The sequence below is a fragment of the Zootoca vivipara genome, chromosome 4 (assembly GCF_965207765.1).
Source record: "Zootoca vivipara chromosome 4, rZooViv2.hap1.1, whole genome shotgun sequence".
Taxonomy (NCBI): domain Eukaryota; kingdom Metazoa; phylum Chordata; class Lepidosauria; order Squamata; family Lacertidae; genus Zootoca; species Zootoca vivipara.
In genome coordinates this window covers 102,660,464-102,681,589 of record NC_142587.1, presented here as the reverse complement: position 1 = coordinate 102,681,589, position 21,126 = coordinate 102,660,464, and the positions used below count along the sequence as shown (strand labels likewise).

Genomic DNA, 21,126 nt, shown 5'->3' with positions numbered 1-21,126 from the left:
GGGACACTGAAGTCCTTGCAGAGATAACAGGGCGGCTTTCCAGATTAGTTACCTGGGAGGAAGACAGTGGGCAGAGTGGCATTGGGCTCGCAAAGATGCCAGCTACTACAGGAATTGCTTTCTTGAGCCTTTTTAGTACTGCGATACTATTTTTAATTTTTTTTAAAGAATGATTTTAAAGTCATGGCAGTGTGTGAGCAAATACTCCTCATCTGCCAAACTTTCAGGAGCAGGACTAAGGGCTAAAATGAACCCCCCCCCCCCAGATCCCCAAAGGTTGATTTCCACCTAAGAAATGGGAAGAAAGCAGTTGCTCATGTTCAGCGCAGGGTTTGTTGGGGTGGAGATTAATGAGCTGACGATGGTATGATTTGTCAGGAATGAATATTATTTGTTCTTATCTGTAAGTGAAGTCACATTTGAAACAATACAGAAGCAGTCAAAGGGAATGTCCTAGGAAGTGTTTTATTCAGTCTCACCCGCAATCATGTGTGCTGAACACACAGAAACACATAGAAAATGTGAAATTACTGGGAGTTACAGTCTCCAAATAACACTCAACAGATGCAAGCAGATTTATGGAATGATTTCCCCACCTCCTTTTAAAAAATTACTTCATGGTACAAAAGATAATTTCAAAGAAAGCAATGGTTACAAGAGTAAACAACAAATAGCTTTTCTTGATGGAATTGCAGACTTTCATCCTGCCATGTGTTAAAGTTTCATTTGATTACTCTAAAAGATTACGACACATTTTCCCATGAGTGCTGGGTGGATTCCTGAAAGGAATATGGATTGTGTTCCCCCAACTTCTTCGTTTTCCCTGGCAAACAAAATTTAAGATACTTAAATCGTGGTGCCCAGAATTGAACATAGTATTCTAGGTGGGGCCTGACCAAGGCAGAATAAAGTGGTCTGATTCTGCTTTCTGCCACACTGGTCTCTGCTCCCGTTTGGTGTTAATAATAATAATAATAATATATTATTTATACCCTGTCATCTCACTGGGTTCCCCCAGCCACTCGGGGCGGCTTCCAACAAAATATTAAAACACAATAGTCCATCAAATATCAAAAGCTTCCCTAAACAGGGCTGCCTTCAGATGTCTTCTAGAAGTCTGATAGTTGTTTTTTTCTTTGACATCTGGTGGGAGGGCATTCCACAGGGCGGGCACCACCACCAAGAAGGCCCTCTGCCTGGTTCCCTGTAACCTCACTTCTTGCAGCGAGGGAATTGCCACAAGGCCCTTGGTGCTGGACCTCAGTGTCCAGGCAGAACGATGGGGGTGGAGATGCTCCTTCAGGTATACTGGACCAATGCTGTTTAGGGCTTTAAAGGTCAGCACCAACACTTTGAATTGTTCTCAGAAATGTCCTGGGAGCCAATGTAGGTCTTTCAAGACTGGTGTTATATGATCTCGGCGGCTGCTCCCAGTCACCAGTCTAGCTGCCGCATTCTGGATTAGTTGTAGTTTCCAGGTCACCTTCAAAGGTAGCCCCACATAGAGCACATTGCAGTAGTTCAAGCGGAAAATAACTAGAGCATGCACCACTCTGGCGAAACAGTCCATCTTGGCTGATAAAAGCGAGCCGGGAAGGGCCGTCTTGTGAGTCATTGACCTGGCATTGTACTGCAGCACCTTCAGGTCATGTGGGTCTCCCTTGCTGATTCCAGTATCCATCCGGTCAAGACCAGACCCGGAGGCAGGGATAGTCCTCAAACAATGACTAAACCTGCCTCCTCGGGAATTACATGGTCTGGTCTTAGTGTAACTCCTCCTCCTACTCGTGATCAGATGTCCCAGTGCATCCCTCCCTGTGGAACCTGCCCCAGCCATTCTGTTGGATGGGACCCACTCCCAGGCAGCCCTGACCCCACCCTTAAAAACAAAATACAAACTATACAAATAAACCCAATAAAACAATAGAAACCAAAAACAATAAAAGTTACAAACATACCAAGATTAAACAAATTCCCAACCCCAACTAAATAGCCATCCTGCCCCCTACGCCAAAAAGAATTTTAAAAGATAAAAGAGCAATTTTAAATACATTTTAAGAAAGAAGTCTTTGTGCTGTTCTGGGTTCTCCTGGGCAGCAACAGCAGCAGCGACAGATGTCCTCAAGAGGCCTGTCAGGTCCCATCCTGGACCAGATGGAGAGAGGCAGGGACGGGATCTGCAGGCACTCACAGCAGGGGTTGCCTGCAAATGGGGTGAGCAGTTCCTTCATCCAAGTCATTTATAAAGACGTTGAACAACAACGGGCCCAGGACAGAACTCTGCAGCATCCCTCTTGTCACTTTCCCCCAGGATGCGGAGGAACCATGAAGGAGTCCTCTTTGGGTTCGGTCAGTCAAGTCCACCTGACAGTTATCTCATTCAGCCCACATTTTACCAGCTTCCTCACATAAAACTTTGTCAAAAGCCTTCCTGAAATCAAGATGCACTATTTCCACAGCAGTCCCCTGATCAACGAAGTTTTAAACTCCATCCAAAAAAGGGGAGGAGAGATTTCTCTAGCTTCACTTGTTTTTCACAAAGTCATGCTTTCATCCTGTATGTTTATGTTTTGAAATCTTCAGACTAAGGGCACATAAATTTTAAAAATGATAATAAATAAGGATATTGATAAGCTGGAACATGTGCAATGGAAGGAGATTTAGGTATTTAATTTGTATACCACCTGACCCAGTGGTGCCGACTTGAAAAAAATATTGGTGGGGGACCAGGTAAAACCCACCTTGCACCATCAATCACATGATGCATGCACCCTATTGGAATGGCAATGCCTATCAACTGGGGGGGGGTTGAACCCTCTAATATTTTATTGGGGCAGCAAAGACCCCTCGGCCCCTAAGAGTTCTATTCCCTACACCCTCAGGTCTCAGTGATGGTTACAACATGAAAAGGCAATATAAAAACACAAAATACACATCTGTAACCCCTTCCCCACCACATTTTTATTTTTTATTTTTTAAATAATTTTTATTAAATTTTACAATAATTCGCATACATAAATCTATCCACAATTATCCCATCATAATTCTCTTAGCAACACAAAAAAGAAAAAAGATATTAAAAATAAAAATAAAGACAAACATTATAATAAAAAAAGAAAAATACAGTAATTCATCACATTTTAAAAGAGGACTTCCTTGAGTCCCTCTTCTAGCGGCTCACTGCAAATCATTTTTGGCAAATTCTAAATCTTAATTTCCTTAACCTAATTACGTCTTCTATTTCTTAATCTATATCTCATTATATCATTCCACACCTAATTCAAAATAAATTTCACTTATTTTTCAAACCTGCAACTTCACAATTACTTATAATTCTCTTCCTACTTCAATTCTACAATGCTTTTTAAAACAAATTCTAAACTTCTTCCATTCCTCTTCCACCGTCTCTTCTCCCTGGTCACGTAGTCTCCCGGTCAGCTCGGCAAGCTCCATATAGTCCAACATCTTCATTTGCCATTCTTCCACCGTTGGTATCTTCTGTGTTTTCCAGTTCTTTGCCATCAATATTCTAGCTGCAGCTGTGGCATACAAAAATAGATTGACATATTTCTTAGGAATTTCTTTACCTATTATGCCCTGTAGAAAGGATTCTGGTTTCTTAATAAAAGTGTTCTTCAACACTTTTTTCAACTCATTATAAATCTTTTCCCAGAATTCCTTAACTAATGGCCAGGTCCACCACATATGATAAAATGTCCCTTCCTCCTTCTTACATTTCCAGCATTTGCTGTCTTGGTTATCCCCACCACATTTTTAAAAGGGCATCAGATTTCAATGCGCCAAAGACCTGGTTTAAAAGATGTGTATTTGCGTGACGTCTAAACCTATACTAAAGGGTTTTTCCGAACTACGTATGAATTCTCTGATGCCTACTGAGATGGGAGCTCTGACTGAAGCTCTTTCCACATTCCACGCACTGATAGGGTTTCTCTCCTGTATGAATTCTCCGATGGGAAGTGAGATAGGAGCTGGTACTGAAGCTCTTTCCACATTCCACACACTGATAGGGTTTCTCCCCTGTGTGAATTCTTTGATGGGAAGTGAGATTGCCCTCCTGAATGAAGCTCTTTCCACATTCCAGGCACTTATAGGGTTTCTCCCCTGTGTGAAATCTTTGATGGGAAGTGAGATGGGAGCTCGTACTAAAGCTCTTCCCACATTCCATGCACTGATAGGGTTTCTCCCCTGTATGAATTCTATTATGCTTAGTGAGATGGGAGCTTGTACTGAAGCTCTTTCCACATTCCACACACTGATAAGGTTTCTCTCCTGTATGAATTCTCTGATGCTTAGTAAGATCGGAGCTCGTATTGAAGTTCTTTCCACATTCCACACATTGATACGGTTTCTCTCCTGTATGAATTCTTTGATGGGAAGTGAGATGGGAGCTGTGACTGAAGCTCTTTCCACATTCCACACACTGATATGGTTTCTCTCCTGTATGAATTCTTTGATGGGAAGTGAGATCAGAACTCTGACTGAAGCTCTTTCCACATTCCTCACACGGATATGGTTTCTCCCCTGTATGAATTCTTTGATGGGAAGTGAGATGAGAGCACTTCCTGAAGCTCTTTCCACATTCCATGCACTCATAGGGTTTCTCCCCTGTATGAATTCTTTTATGGGACGTGAGAGAGGAGCTCGTACTGAAGCTCTTTCCACATTCCACACAATGATAGGGTTTCTCCCCTGTATGAATTCTTTGATGGAAAATGAGAGAGTTGCTCTGACTGAAGCTCTTTCCACATTCCATGCACTCATAGGGTTTCTCCCCTGCATGAATTCTTTGATGCTTAGTGAGATTGGAGCTAGTACTGAAGCTCTTTCCACATTCCACACACTGATAGGGTTTCTCTCCTGTATGAATTCTCCGGTGCTTAGTGAGATGGGAGCTCTGACTGAAGCTCTTTCCACATTCCATGCACTGATACGGTTTCTCCCCTGTATGAATTCTTTGATGGGAAGTGAGAGAGAAGCTGTTACTGAAGCTCTTTCTACATTCAAAGCACTGATAGGGTTTCTCCCCTGTATGAATTTTCTGATGAGAAGTGAGATGATAGCTCTGACTGAAGCTCTTTCCACATTCCATGCACTGATAGGGTTTCTTTCCAACGAGCATTCTTTGTTGGGAAATGGAATGGGAGCTCTGACTGCAGCTCTCTCCACATTCCCCGCTCTCATAGGGTTTGTCTCCTGTATGAATTCCTTGATGGGAAGTGAGATGGGAGCTCTGGCTGAAGCTCTTTCCACATTCAAAGCACTGAAAGGGTTTCACCCCTGTATGAATTCTCTGATGCTTAGTGAGAATGTCGCTGTGACTGAATCTCTTTCCACATTCCACACACTGATAGGGTTTCTCCCCTGTATGAATTCTTTTATGCTTAGTGAGATTGGAGCTCGTACTGAAGCTCTTTCCACATTCCACACACTGATATGGTTTCTCCCCTGTATGAATTCTCTGGTGCTCAGTGAGATGGGAGCTCTGACTGAAGTTCTTTCCACATTCAACACACTGATAGGGTTTCTCCCCTGCATGAATTCTCTGATGGGAATTGAGATCGCAGCTCTTCCTGAAGCTCTTTCCACATTCCACACACTGATAGGGTTTCTTTCCAATGAGAATTCTTTGTTGGGAAGTGGAACGTGAGCTCTGACTGCAGCTCTCTCCACACTCCAAATTTTCACGTGGCTTCTCCTCTCTGGGGATTTTGCCATGGTCACCCTTGTTCTCGATTTCCATTTCATCAAAATCTGCAACGGAGACAAAGAGGGATTTGAGCCTCAGGGACAAATGCAGAAGAACTGAAGGGAGTTGGGTGTGTGTTCATTACCTTTTTTGTTTGTCATTAACCAACATATTTATTATTACATTCTTATGGGTTGTTGAATGTTGCTTAGTTTGATATACGGTAGTGGTCTAAATTGTGCAAGGCTTTTGGGGAAAAAGTATATTTCAGAGGTTTGATGGCTAATAGCACCACTTCTTTTGGAGTAATATCGTATTATTATGTATCAATTGAAAGATAATTTAATCAAGAATGTAATTACCTGTATTCTATCAAAAGCTGTAGCCAAATAACTAGAAAAAGGAAGCACAACTTGCTTAGGTTGACTTTTGTCAGATTGTTATGTGATTGCTATCAAGTTGGTTGGTTGGTTTTTTTTGTCTTCTTTTGTTTCATGAGTTTGAAAAAAATAAAAAAATGACAGAAAAAGATGTGAGGAGAAGAATCGAAGAAGATTTACACCCTACTTGCATTACACTTGAAACACCCAGTTAGTGTGATGATCTGGGGTTGTATGACAGCAAAAGGTGTGGGTAGCAAAGTTGGCACCTGGGTTTATTGCAGGCTCTGGTACCAGTGTCCATGTTAAGTCTGGTGGTGGCATTATTGTGGGTGAGGAGTTGTTTAAGATTGGGTGGCTGTCTGTAGGCAATGAAAGGTCTTTATGCTGCCACATACACCCGGACAACACCATCACTGGCCCCAACAACATCCAACATACCATCTCAGGACTATTTAATTGCTCATCTTCTAACATTGTGTATGCCATCAAATGCCAACAGTGCCCTTCAGCTCTCTATATTGGACAAACAGGCCAAACCCTACGCCAAAGGATAAATGGACATCAATCTGACATCAGGAATCACAAGACAGAGAAACCAGGAGGAGAACACTTCGATCTCCCAGGACATTCTATACAAGATCTCAAAGCAGCTGTTTTATTACAGAAAAATTTCAGGAACAGACTGGAAAGAGAAGTTGCTGAATTGCAACTCATTACCAAGCTTAAAACCATGGAGAGACCTGGTCTGAATAAGGACACTGGATTCTTATCTCATTATACATGATCAAGCTTTCTTTAGCACCTCAGCTTTTTCCTGCAAGACCAATTGCAGTCATTAACAGTCATCAACAGGTTTACCACTCCTATCAGCCAATCACCCATTCCCACCCCCCTTCTGAGTAATACCCCATCCCACCCTCTGACTATACATAGGGTCTGGTAACTTCTGTTTCAGTGTATCTGAAGAAATGTGCATGCACACGAAAGCTCATACCTATGACAAACTTAGTTGGTCTCTAAGGTGCTACTGGAAGGATTTTTTTATTTTGTTTTGACTGCGTCAGACCAACACAGCTACCTACCTGTAACGAGAAATAAACTCTTTCTCTAGACTCAACCCTCGGTGTCGTTTTAGACTTTTTTTCTCCCTGCCCGGGCGCAAAGCAAAGAACCCAGCTGAAGCCAATAAGGCAACAATAATATAACTCAAGAGTCGTTAGATATGCAAGCAGAAACGGTGCTGCTTTTTATTTTTATTTTTCGCTCCTCCTCCTGGTCTATTTGTGTGGCAACCCTCCGTTTAATGCTCTTCCCACTAAGAAAGGAGCAGAGTCTCCATTTAAATGCCACCCACACACCCTACAAAATCTGCAAATGCCGACGCCACCCTGCCTTCTTCTCCCACACATCTGTCACTCCGCACATGGCTGCAGCTCCGTTGAGAACCGGAGATGTCGCGAGCAGCCTCACTTGCTCAGGACTGCCTGTGACCTCACCATCTGTCTCAACCAATAGCAGGTGGGGCCGTTGCATTTGAATGGAGAGATTAGGAGGCGCCACAGGAGGACGGGCTGTTGGTCGATCTCCTGAGGACAGGCGAGTCCCTGGACAGGGATCCTTCCTCCCCACCCTCCGCTCAGCTGTCTATTCCGCTATTCCATCACTGCAGCATCAAGGACCCCCTTCTCTGCTTCTGGGTGTTGCTGCCGCAGCCGGCACTAAGCAAGAGAAGGCCGTGCCAAGCAGGCAAAAGATGTCACTGTCGCTCCCTGGCTCCAACACATCTGCTTCTGCTGGGCTGAGCGAGGGAAGGCCGTGTCGACAAAACAGAAGTGCACCCCCGAATGGAGTACGTTCGCTTTCCAAAAAAATTACGCAAACCAGAACACTCATTCCAGTTTTGAAGTGTACGTAACCCCAAAAGATCGTTAACTAGGCTGTTCGGAACCCCAGGTACCACTGTAAAGCTCAATTAATAGAGGCAATAATTGCATCTTGGTATCACATTATTACAGCTGCAGAACTAAAAAGAAAAAAAATGGTTCACTCCATGAGAAGGCGTTGTAAGGCCGTAATTAAAGCTAAAGGTTACCAAACTAAGTATTAATTGACATGGTGAGAATTTCTGTATATCTCCTTTTTTCTATGTGTTTCACATTTTTTCTTCATGACCTCTGTTCTAATAAATACTCCTTCATTAAAGTTATTGCATTACATTCTTCATTAAATTTTCATTCCATTGCTATATAATTTCTTGATATTATTCCCCCCAACAAATGGTGCTATGAGCCATCATACCTCAGAAATACACTTTCCTGAAAAGGTTTCCACAATTTTGGCCACTACTGTATGTTGTTCATTTTAAAGTTAATGTACTTATCATACGGGATCAGATTTTTATTATTAATGTTTCATGTTTATATATGGGCAGGGAATGAATAAAAATTATTACGATTACTATTCTTATCACTGCTACCACTACCTAAGATTCAATAAGCCTGGCTCTTCTCTGGGATGGATGTTGTTTGGCCCAGTCATGGCCTCCCCTCCATCTCCAAGGTCAGGCATCTATTTGGTCAACCCAAGATTGACAGCAGCAAAAACAAAAACAGAAAACCTGACAGAAGCTACTTCTCTTTCCTAACAACTCTGAGGCTGACATTTAAGATGCCTGGGCAGTTCAGAACAGCCCAACCGTGGTATGAAGAGGAAGTACTGGAGGAAGATGGTTCACAGAAAAGACTGTAATTTACTTTTTATTGTGGGGGTGTTAGGTTCCCAGGTGTTATAGGGGGCGCTGTTGAGCTCTGTGAAAATATATGAGGTTTGTCACATAGAGGTATTTTTTTGAATTTCCAGGCAGATAAGACAATCCCACAGGGAGCCTTACCAAGAGAGGCCACGATCCCACAATTCTCCTCCATGACGTCCTTATGCAGAGCTCTCTGGTCAGGATCCAGCAACGCCCACTCCTCGTCCGTGAAACAAACAGCGACATCTTCAAAGCACACTGGACCCTGAAAGAAAAAGGGAAATGTCCTCCTCTGAGACAGCAGAAATATGATCTGCTACACAATGCTCTGTTCTTTCCTTCCTCTTAATTGCTGTCTTGTTTCAATAGCATTGCTTTGCTGCACATTTTTATTATGAATGCCTATTTTGATGTTTTTTTAAAAAATAATTTTTTATTGATTTCTTAAAATAACACAGAGAAAAAAGAAAGGAAAACAAAAGAAAAAGAAAACAGAGACATATCATACATATCCATCCACCTTCCCTCCCCCCCAAAGGTCCCCTTCTGCCACAAGAGAGTCCCCTGGACGGTGAGAGTCGAAGGCGGTCCATTTTATAGATGGGTTTGTCCTCGCCTCCCCCCCTTGCCCCTAAAGCCTCCCCCTGCCACCAAGAGGCCCCAGTATAACAAGGCGGGATAGGGGTTGGCAACCCCCCATCTATTTATTTATAATCCCATTGAATAAAATTTTAAAAAAATGAAAAAAGAAGAACAAACAAAAATAAAAAAACAAAGAAAAAGAAAAACCTAGAAAAAGAATAAAAATTAAAATATCCATTTCCAAATTCTTAATTCATCAAACCTAATTCTGGTGGCTTCCTCAGATCCCTTCTTCTCAGTTTTCATGATTTCCTAGTAACAATTATAACGGATTTCTTACTCATAAATTCCATTCTTATTCTAAAGAAAATAACCCAACATTCCTCCTTCTTCATACCCCCTCCCCAAAGGCCCCCTCCTGCCACTAGGTAGACCTATGAGAGGTGACAATCCAAAGGAGTTCTTTTTTACAGTTGAGTTTCCCTCCGCTCCGCTCACTCTCCCCTCCCCCAGAGCCCCCCCCCCTGCCACCAGCGGCTCCAGGCTAATAGGGAGAGAAATAGGCAGATACCCACCCAACTGCCTATCTAAACATACTGTTTCAATTTACACTAATCAAAAAAAAATTCCCCCAGCCCTTTCCTACCTCCCCCCCAAGAAATATCAGATAATTATTCACATTTCTAACCTCTTCACCCCGGATTCTTTCCCCTAATCGGATCAGCATTTCCATTATCAAGCCAAGATTTCGCAACCATTTTTCGACTATCCTAAAAACAATTTTACCAATTTTTGCAACCCACGCCATATCTATCCCATTTTACAATCCCAGTCTTTGTCTTCCCCTCCCTCTGCTTTCCCAACATCCCAATACCCTCTCCTTGCTCAGTTGCATTTTCCCAAGCCTCCCCATTCCCTTCAAAAGTCATTGCCCATAATTGGTGATGCTGTCCCACTGTCATTAATTTCTCCATTATTTTTTTAGAGTTCTTATCTTCATATTGGACCTTTTCTTCTTCCTTTACCTTAATTTGTTGTGCATCGTTCACTATGATTAATTTCTCAATTATTTTTTTTAGAATTCTTCTCTTCATGTTGGACCTTTTCTTCTTCCTTTATCTTGATTTGTTGTGCATCCACCAAGTCTTGGTTTCTAAGATCCCTTTCATTTGCCAAAATATCATTTAAGTCCTGTCCATGTTCCACAAAGCTGGTTAACAGAGAGCTAAATTGTTGCTGTCCCTTTAAGAGATCTTGCAGTATTTCCAAATAACCCAACACAGTCTGTTGGAAGGCAGATGCTCCGGATGTTGACATTTTTTCACAGTCACAAGCAGAATGGAGATTAGAAGACAAAGACAATAGAATTTCCGTCTTCGCAAACAGTAGCATCCATCTTGGCAATCCCTTTTCATAGTCCAAACAATTCAATTTTTCAGATTTCCCACTAATATCACTCTCCAATTTTTCACCACATTTATTTTTTGACAGCTGTCAAACTTCTTTCACGTTATTTCTTTGCTGGGCCTCGTGGGGTGCCGGCCCCAGGGCTGATAAGAGGTTTCCCCCAGAAATTTATTTAGGGTTTCCAGACACAGTCAGTTACTTATCGGCTTTGGAGCATTTTACCACTTCTTAGCTCCACCGTAGGAAGAGATCGACTCCCGTTTTTTTGAACCTCTTCCTATGTTTCCGATTCTAAATCTTAATCCCAATTGGAGATTTCACTTACTTAGTCTGAATTTTTCTTTTGGTAAGGAAAATCCGCCGCTTGCTGGTTGAAGACTCGGGGCTTCGCTTCTAGGAGGTGACGATGTTGCCCAAAATGGCTCCCGCGACTCCACTCCGCTGGCTCTCGGTCGCTCTACTGAGCTCCCGGGCAGCGGAGGAATCGCGTCCGGAGCTCCGCCGGGCTGCTAAGCCACCGGAACGCTCTTTCCGGTGTTCTTATGGGGAGTCCGCGCGCCCCACGGACTTCCCCCCCTCCGCGATGGGTCTCTGCGTCTCTGCGTCCTCTTGCCAACGCGGCAAACCGGAAGCCTCGCCTATTTTGATGTTTTAATTGAATTATTTTAATCAGCTTTAAATTATGGTTGTTTCTTTTGTGCAAATAGGTGGTACTCCTCCTTGTGGTTTTCAAGTCATTCTCCCTACGCAAGCATTCCAGTTTCCTTGATGTAAGGATCCACTTTCTCCTCTCCTCGTGAGCTGTTCTGGGGAGTTCCCTCCCAGTGCCCTAGAGCCAAATTCAAGGGGTTCATGGGGGCATGGAGAGGGGAAGGAATGGGGGGCAGGCCCCATTTTGCAGCAGACGGGGCTGGTTAGGTGAATCCTGGACACTATTTGTAATCGTCTGTCCACTGCTTAGCCTATTTTAGCATTCAATGATGAATATAGATAGTAAATAAGCCTAGTTTGAATGGCCACCTGCCTTGGATGATCTAGCTGAGATTCCCACAATGCAGGGGGTTCAACTTGATGACCCTTGGGGTCCCTTTCAAATCTAGGATTCCATGAAAACTGCAACTACAGATGAATCCTACTGGTGACATTCAGAAGGCTGGTGTCACAGAGTCATCTGGGCAGGAAATCCCACAGTTCACTGCTGGAGTTTACTCTTAGCAAGAAGACAATATTCACAGACTTGGCTGTGTTTAAGGCCTCATGACCCCTTCATGGATCAATGCCTTGTCGTGGCGAAGGGGCTTGAATAACTCAGAGAAGCTATGAGCTATGCCATGCAGGGCCACCCAAGATGGACAGGTCATAGTGGAGAGTTTTGACTAAACATGATCCACCTGGAGAAGGAACTGGCAAGCCACTCCAGTATCCCTGCCAAGAAAACTCCATGGACAAAGACAACAGGCATATAAAAGTTATGACGCTGGAAGATGAGCCCCTCAGGTCGTAAGGCGTCCAACATGCTACTGAGGAAGAGCGGAGGACAAGTACAAGTAGATTCAGAGCTGATGAAGCGGCTGGGCCAAAGCTGAAAGGACGCTCAGTTGCGGATATGCCTGCAAGCGAAAGGAAAGTCCGATGCTGTAAAGAAAAATATTGCATAGGAACCTGGAATGTAAGAACCATGAATGGAGGTAAGCTGGATGTGGTGAAAAATGAGATGACAAGAATAAATATCGACATCCTGGGCATCAGTGAACTAAAGTGGAAGGGAATGGGCGAATTCAGTTCGGGTGACTATCATATCTACTACTGTGGGCAAGAATCCCGTAGTAGAAATGGAGTGGCCCTCATAGTCAACAAAAGAGTGGCAAAAGCTGTAATGGGATGCAATCTCAAAAATGACAGAATGATCTCGATACGAATCCAAGGCAGACCTTTTAACATCACAGTAATCCAAGTTTATGCACCAACTACCGGAGCTGAAGAAAGTGAAATTGACCAATTCTATGAAGACCTACAACACCTTCTAGAAATGACACCAGAGAAGGACATTCTTCTCATTACAGGGGATTGGAATGCTAAAGTAGGGAATCAAGAGATAAAAGGAACAACTGGCAAGTTTGGCCTGGGAGTTCAAAATGAAGCAGGGCAAAGGCTAATAGAGTTCTGTCAAGAGAACAAGCTGGTCATCACAAACACTCTCTTCCAACAACACAAGAGACGACTCTACACATGGATATCACCAAATGGGCAGCATCGAAATCAGATTGATTATATTCTCTGCAGCCAAAGATGGAGAAGCTCTATACAGTCAGCAAAAACAAGACCTGGAGCTGACTGTAACTCAGATCATCAGCTTCTTATAGCAAAATTCCAGCTTAAACTGAAGAAAGTAGAAAAAACCACTGGGCCAGTAAGATACAATCTAAATCAAATCCCTTATGAATACACAGTGGAAGTGAGGAACAGGTTTAAGGATTTAGATTTGGTGGACAGAGTGCCTGAAGAACTATGGATGGAGGCTCGTAACATTATACAGGAGGCAGCAATGAAAACCATCCCAAGGAAAAGGAAATGCAAGAAAGCAAAATGGCTGTCCAACGAGGCCTTACAAATAGCGGAGGAGAGGAGGCAAGCAAAATGCAAGGGAGAAAGGGAAAGATACAGGAAACTGAATGCAGATTTCCAAAAAACAGCAAGGAGAGACAAGAGGGTCTTCTTAAATGAGCAATGCAAAGAAACAGAGGAAAACAATAGAATGGGGAAAACCAGAGATCTGTTCAAGAAAATTGGAGACATGAAAGGAACATTTCGTACAAAGATTACCATAATCAAGGACAAAAGTGGTAAGGACCTAACAGAAGCAGAAGACATCAAGAAGAGGTGGCAAGAATACACAGAGGAATTATACCAGAAAGATATGGAGGTCTCGTACACCCCAGGTAGTGTGGTTGCTGACCTTGAGCCAGACATCTTGGAGAGTGAAGTCAAATGGGCCTTAGAAAGCACTGCTAATAACAAGGCCAGTGGAAGTGATGATATTCCAGCTGAACTATTTAAAATTTTAAAAGATGATGCTGTTAAGGTGCTACACCCAATATGCCAGCAAGTTTGGAAAACTCAGCAATGGCCAGAGGATTGGAGAAGATCAGTCTACATCCCAATTCCAAAGAAGGGCAGTGCCAAAGAATGCTCCAACTACCGCACAATTGCGCTCATTTCACACGCTAGCAAGGTTATGCTTAAAATTCTACAAGGCAGGCTTAGGCAGTATGTGGACCGAGAACTCCCAGAAGTGCAAGCTGGATTTCGAAAGGGCAGAGGAACCAGAGACCAAATAGCAAACATGCGCTGGATTATGGAGAAAGCTAGAGAGTTCCAGAAAAACGTCTACTTCTGCTTCATTGACTAGGCAAAAGCCTTTGACTGTGTCGACCACAGCAAACTATGGCAAGTTCTTAAAGAAATGGGAGTGCCTGATCACCTCATCTGTCTCCTGAGAAATCTCTATGTGGGACAAGAAGCTACAGTTAGAACTGGATATGGAACAACTGAGTGGTTCAAAATTGGGAAAGGAGTACGACAAGGTTGTATATTGTCTCCCTGCTTATTTAACTTATATGCAGAATTCATCATGCGAAAGGCTGGACTAGATGAATCCCAAGCCGGAATTAAGATTGCCGGAAGAAATATCAACAACCTCAGATATGCAGATGACACAACCTTGATGGCAGAAAGCGAGGAGGAATTAAAGAACCTTTTAATGAGGGTGAAAGAGGAGAGCGCAAAATATGGTCTGAAGCTCAACATCAAAAAAACCAAGATCATGGCCACTGGTCCCATCACCTCCTGGCAAATAGAAGGGGAAGAAATGGAGGCAGTGAGAGATATTACTTTCTTGGGCTCCTTGATCACTGCAGATGGTGACAATAGTCACGAAATTAAAAGACGCCTGCTTCTTGGGAGAAAAGCAATGACAAACCTAGACAGCATCTTAAAAAGCAGAGACATCACCTTGCCGACAAAGGTCCGTATAGTTAAAGCTATGGTTTTCCCAGTAGTGATGTATGGAAGTGAGAGCTGGACCATAAAGAAGGCTGATCGCCGAAGAATTGATGCTTTTGAATTATGGTGCTGGAGGGGACTCTTGAGAGTCCCATGGACTGCAAGAAGATCAAACCTATCCATTCTTAAGGAAATCAGCCCTGAGTGCTCCCTGGAAGGACAGATCCTGAAGCTGAGGCTCCAATACTTTGGCCACCTCATGAGAAGAGAAGAATCCTTGGAAAAGACCTTGATGTTGGGAAAGATTGAGGGCACTAGGAGAAGGGGACGTCAGAGGACAAGATGGTTGGACAGTGTTCTCGAAGCTACGAACATGAGTTTGACCAAACTGCGGGAGGCAGTGCAAGACAGGAGTGCCTGGCGTGCTCTGGTCCATGGGGTCACGAAGAGTCGGACACGACTAAACGACTAAACAACAACAACAACAACATGGCCTCATGAGAACAGCATCTCATTCCCTGAGGGTCTGTCAGTTTGCATTGTCAATCAATTAATGGACTACGGTAGTTGTCTAGGTGGAAGTTTCTTTAGTGTGGAGGGATATGAAAAGTGAGATTATATAGTGCAAAGTTTGTTGAGAGTGAAGGTCTCTGGCTCCCCACAGCTTTCCAAGTCCCCTCCTCTCTGGGGTTTCTGGCAAGGGATCGAATAGTGCAGCCTGCCTTTGCTCCTCCATTGTCAGGCGTCTCCTGGCTCTGAGAGACAAGCAGGGAGGGTGGCTTCTGGCAGAAGGAGAAGGAGCCTCTGATTCTGGGCTGCATTCTGCCACACAGTCTCCCAGCTCACTAAGCCCTGTTACCCCTTCAGCTTCTGACACCTCCTCTTCCCAGGCTTCTCCCTCTTCTCCCTCTTCTCGCTCATCCTTCTTCCACCTCCACTCCTTGGGCTCTGAGCCATCTTCCCTTCCCGGTTCCCCGGCTGCTTCCACCCACCATTCCTCTGTGCCCAACCAGTCCATGACATTCCTCCATCCCTCGGCCTCTGTCCCCACAAGGCAGCTTCCCCTGACCTGATCTGGTTCCACAGCCACTGATTCCCTTCTGCTCCCATGAAAAGGTGAATAAGGAGGTCTTGCCAGCATCATTCTGTCACCTGCAAGAGAAATAAAAGGTAAGCAGGATGCCAGGAGTGCCTGCTTCTCTCACAGGTGAATCAGGGCATCTCTAACCACAGATGGGCCTTTGAGAAAGCCTGACCTGCTGAGAGCATTTGGAGGTTTGTGCCCATTTCATATGTTAGTTTGCAGAAATACATCTCCCCTCCTCTGGACCCTTGTTCCCAACAGTCCCCCCCAAAAAAAACAATATGAAAAGAACCCTCAGATGAGTTGGAAAAGCAACAGAATGAGACCAAACGGAGAAAAACAACCTTCCTCCTTACCCAGCTGCCTCTGTCTTGTGTCCAACGGAGGCCTCTCTGCCTCACAGGAATCCAGGTCCATTTCTGCAAAATGATCATTTTCCTGAAAGAGCAGCAAGGATTAAAAAGAGAGAATGAATGGCGAGAAATATTAGAAAGAGAATTACAAATACAAAAAGTTTAAGGGTGTTAGATCTCATTCCATGGATGACTTCCCAGAAAAAGGATGGGTCATAAGTAGAGCATTATGGGATGTTCACTGTCCTGTTTGGAGCCCCTTGGGAGTATCCAGAGGAAAGTCTCTCTCACCTGCTTTCTCTCCTCTGCCTGACTCAGGAGGAAACCTTCGGCCAGGGCCACCGCCTGGGAACTGGTCTCCGCTCCGCATTCCCTCACCCAGCTCTCCATCTCCGGGGGAAGGACAGCCAGGAACTGCTCCAAGATCACCAGGTCCAGCATCTCAGCTTTCGTGTGCCTTTCTGGCTTCAGCCATTGACGACAGAGGTGGTAGAGTCGGCTGCAAACCTCTCGGGGTCCTTTGGCCTCCTGGCAGCAGAACCGCCTCAACTGCTGGCTCTGCACCTCTGAGCGGAGGGTGTCCTCCTCACCCAGGATCTTCTGCACTGGGTTTTCCCATAACCCCCCACTGGTTCCAGTTTGGATGCCATGGCCTCTTCCTGCTCCAGGGCCAGCTGAGTCTCGGTCATCCATCTGTGGTCTCAGGAAGCCTCTGCGAGATCAGAAGGAACCCTTTGGTCTTCTGCCAAGTTTTGTCTGTCTTAATGAGAAGCTCTAGCAAATCCTAGGAAGCAAATACATTGTTTTGTTAGAAAATTTGTAGGTCAGGAGAGGAAAAAGGTTCCCTTAGCAAGCATGGATGAGTCTTGCTACAAACCAGGACTGGACGGCACAACAGCCCAAACCATGAGATCTTCTGAAGGAGAAGGGGGGGGGGAGCAGGAGAGGAAGAGGAAAGCAGCCTCTAGCCCTCTGAGAAGGAAGATTGCAATGCAAAATGTGGAGGCAACGGAAGGGATTTATTTGAGGTGAATCAGCCTAGTTTCTCCTCCTTTCCAGTCAATGCATGAAGTCAGAACTGACTGATAAGGGAGTCATTTGTATCTTGTGAAAGGATGCTTGGCTCTAGTGGGGGTCATCACCCGGGGGTCCTCAGGTGTTGCTCTCCCCCACCCCCACATCAGGGCACATTTCTCCCCTGCTTCTGTCTCCTTTTCTTGCACTTGGACTCTCTGCCACTCTCAAGACAGACTCCTGGGGTAGGGTCCCTTTTTCTTTGCTCTGAGGGCCAGGTATGTATCTGGCTAACCCTCTGAGGGCCACGTGGGCAGAGCCAAACCCTTGAAATATAGGCAGGCAATTTATTGTTATTATTCTGTTCCAGATGGGTCCACGGAGTACTTAAACTGAAAGTACTCAAACCAAAGTGTACTTAAACCGAGGCATGACTGTACTTGCATTGCAATTCTTCCACCATATCTTAACCTATATTTTTAGTAAACATTTTCATCTTGGCCTTATTAAGTTTAAGACCGGCTAGTTGCCCAAATTCTGATTTCTATTCTTGCACTTGGACTCTCTGCTGCTCTCAAGACTGACTCCTTGGGTGGGCTCCTTATTTCTTTGCTCTGAGGGCCAGGTATGTATCTGGCTAACCCCCTGAGGGCCAAGTGGGCAGAGCCAAACCCTTGAAATATAGGCAGGAAATTTATTGTTATTATTCTATTAGATTCTAGTGGGGGGCCTCACCCAGGGGTCCTCAGGAGGTACTCCCCACCCCCACCCCACTCCTGCTTCTGTCTCCTTTTCTTGCACTTGGACTCCTGGGGTGGGGTTCCTGTTTCTTAGGTCTGAGGGCCAGGTATGTATCTGACCAACCCCCTGAGGGCCAAGTGGACGGGGCCAAAGACATCTCCCTTGGAATTTAGGCAGGTAATTTAATATTATTATTCTGTTAGACAGCTTAACACACACACACAGCCATTGATGCCAAGGTCCCTGGAGGCTCAGTGAGTAGCAGTGCCCATTTCCAGCTGGTTTTCCAGCAATAATCCCTTTGGGACAGAGAGGATGTGGTCCTGGGATGCCATGCTCTGGGTGCGAGGGGATTGCTGCAGTGGCCTCCGTGTGGAGCTGCCCTTGGAGACGAATGGGAAACTGGTCCGCAATGTAGCAGCCAGACTATGGGCTGGGATCCCTCTCTTTATTCCTGGCCTTTCTCTCCCACCTTTTTTTTGGGGGGGGGGCTAGGCTAGTCCCCCTCCTCCTCCAGCTTTGGAAAACCATTTGCACATGTTCCCTCTGTTGTGCAATGACGCTGAGCGACGTCACACAGAGTTAAAGTCCTAGGGACTCCTTTGTTTGAAGAAGGGAGATTTCGGGGGAGTTTGGGATCCTCTGATCTCCAGGAAGGAGAGCCTTGCAGACCTCGCCCCCCCCCCGGCAGGACCCTCTCCTCCCTGACTTGGCTTTGTCTCCCCCCCCCCAGACACCCCCTGCTGCAGCCCCCCTGGGACCCCTCCCGTCTCCCCACTGCAACCTCTGGGGAGAGAGGGGGGGGGAGACTCACCCGACCATCCCAGGAGTGAAGGGACAGCGATGCAGCCCTTGCAGGAGAGACACCAAAGCAGGAAAGGAGGACTGGGGAGGGAGGGGCTTTGGCTTTGGAGGACCTGGGAATCCCCCTTGCTTCCTGTCCTCTCTAGGAAGGCAGCTCGCTTCCCTTTAACCCTTGCAAAGCCGAGTCCACCCAGCTCAGCCCTCTCTCGCTTGGCTGAAGCTCAGATTTTTATTATTTTTTATGGATTTAATGCCCATATATCCTTTTGAGGGTGAGGCTCTTGGTTGGACTCTGAACATCTCTCTCCTTTGGCCAGAAACTGGAGGAACAGCTTGCAGGGGAAAGGGCTTTGCAGGAGGCAAGGAACCCCCTCCTCGAATTCAGGAGTGGAGAGATAGGAGGGGATCATCCCGGGGTCATCTAGAGGAGGAGGAGGAGGCCAGAGGGAGGCTTTGTATAACCTTCCGAGGGTGAGAGCGATTCAATAGTGGAGTGCCCTCCCCTGGGGGGGGGGTGGCGGCATCTCCTTCGCCTGAGGTTTTTAAGCAGGGGTTGGAAGGCCGTCTGTTGGGGAGTCTGCAGCTGCAATTTCTGCATGGCATGGGGTTGGACTAGATGGTCCCTGGAGGCCCCTTCCAACTGTACAATTCTGTGGTTCTGCCTACACACAAACACACACAAGGCAGGATAGAAGTAAGTTAAGCAGAAGCTCTCCAGGGTTGCCTCCGATGGGCTGACCCAAGCGGTTCTCCTGCAGCTGATCCTGATGGAGTTTGTTTTATTCTTTCGGCTGCCCTCTGCATCTTCTGGAGCTTTCCATTGATTTGTTTTCTTTTGCATTTCTTGTCCTTTTGCCAGTCCTGGAGCAAATTGCTGAGGCCATCAAGGTAGCAGCAAAACAATATTGTTCTCATGCAAAGCCCTGTTCCCCTCCAGGATTCATTGCTGGCCACAATGACATGTGTTGAAACGGTTCCTCCTTTTAGCTACTCCGCACAGGAGCCAAGTTTAATTAGTAAACCAGGCCTGAGAGGTCAGCCCTGGGCAGAATGTTGATGGGCCCATCAATCAGACTCTATGTGACGTCTCTTGACTTGCTGGCTCTCTCTTGGGTTCTGTCTTGGGCCCAGTCTTATTCAACATCTTTATCAATGACTTGGATGATGGGCTTGAGGGCATCCTGAGCAAGTTTGCAGACGACACCAAATTGGGAGGGGTGGCTAATACCCGAGAGGACTGGATCACACTTCAAAATGACCTTAACAGATTAGACAACTGGGCCAAAGCAAAGAAGATGAATTTTAACAAGGAGAAATGTAAAGTACTACACTTGGGCAAAAAAAAATGAAAGGCACAAATACAGGATGGGAGACACCTGGCTTGAGAGCAGTACATGTGAAAAGGATCTAGGAGTCCTGGTAGACCACAAACTTGACATGAGTCAACAGTGTGATGCAGCAGCTCAAAAAGCCAATGCAATTCTGGGCTGCATCAAGAGGAGTATAGCATCTAGATCAAGGGAAGTAATAGTACCACTGTATTCTGCTCTGGTCAGACCTCACCTGGAGTACTGTGTCCAGTTCTGGGCACCACAGTTCAAGAAGGATACAGACAAGCTGGAACGTGTCCAGAGGAGGGCAACCAAAATGGTCAAAGGCCTGGAAACAATGCCTTATGAGGAATGGCTTAGGGAGCTGGGTATGTTTAGCCTGGAGAAGAGAAGGTTAAGGGGTGATAGGATTTGTTGTTGTTGTTTAGTCGTTTAGTCGTGTCCGACTCTTCGTGACCCCATGGTCCATAGCACGCCAGGCACTCCTGTCTTGCACTGCCTCCCGCAGTTTGGTCAAACTCATGTTCGTAGCTTCGAGAACACTGTCCAACCATCTCATCCTCTGTCGTCCCCTTCTCCTAGTGGCCTCAATCTTTCCCAACATCAGGGTCTTTTCCAAGGATTCTTCTCTTCTCATGAGGTGGCCAAAGTATTGGAGCCTCAGCTTCAGGATCTGTCCTTCCAGTGAGCACTCAGGGCTGATTTCCTTAAGAATGGATAGGTTTGATCTTCTTGCAGTCCATGGGACTCTCAAGAGTCTCCTCCAGCACCATAATTCAAAAGCATCAATTCTTCGGCGATCAGCCTTCTTTATGGTCCAGCTCTCACTTCCATACATCACTACTGGGAAAACCATAGCTTTAACTATACGGACCTTTGTCGGCAAGGTGATGTCTCTGCTTTTTAAGATGCTGTCTAGGTTTGTCATTGCTTTTCTCCCAAGAAGCAGGCGTCTTTTAATTTCGT

The 21,126-nt window shown here is 45.3% G+C and overlaps 2 protein-coding genes across 3 annotated transcripts in view; both read right to left on the bottom strand.

Annotated features, from left to right (window-relative positions):
* Nucleotides 1-21,126, bottom strand: part of LOC148686099 (uncharacterized) — a 580,325-nt gene that overhangs the window by 43,412 nt on the left and 515,787 nt on the right. The window contains exons 1-6 of one of the 2 annotated variants that reach the window (XM_088668898.1): nt 18,840-19,332; nt 16,562-17,054; nt 16,274-16,355; nt 15,903-15,985; nt 8,981-9,107; nt 447-5,772 (exon numbers count right to left, since the gene is read on the bottom strand). In XM_088668898.1, coding sequence (XP_088525024.1) covers nt 3,869-5,772; nt 8,981-9,107; nt 15,903-15,985; nt 16,274-16,355; nt 16,562-16,963 — 2,598 coding nt within the window. In that variant the 5' untranslated portion in view covers nt 16,964-17,054; nt 18,840-19,332 and the 3' untranslated portion in view covers nt 447-3,868. Of the gene's footprint in view, nt 1-446; nt 5,773-8,980; nt 9,108-15,902; nt 15,986-16,273; nt 16,356-16,561; nt 17,055-18,839; nt 19,333-21,126 lie in introns of those variants that run through there. The other variant, XM_088668900.1, reaches the window with a different exon arrangement.
* The window catches only part of LOC118078417 (uncharacterized), a 295,133-nt gene that overhangs the window by 113,928 nt on the left and 160,079 nt on the right, over nt 1-21,126 (bottom strand). The window lies entirely within an intron of this gene.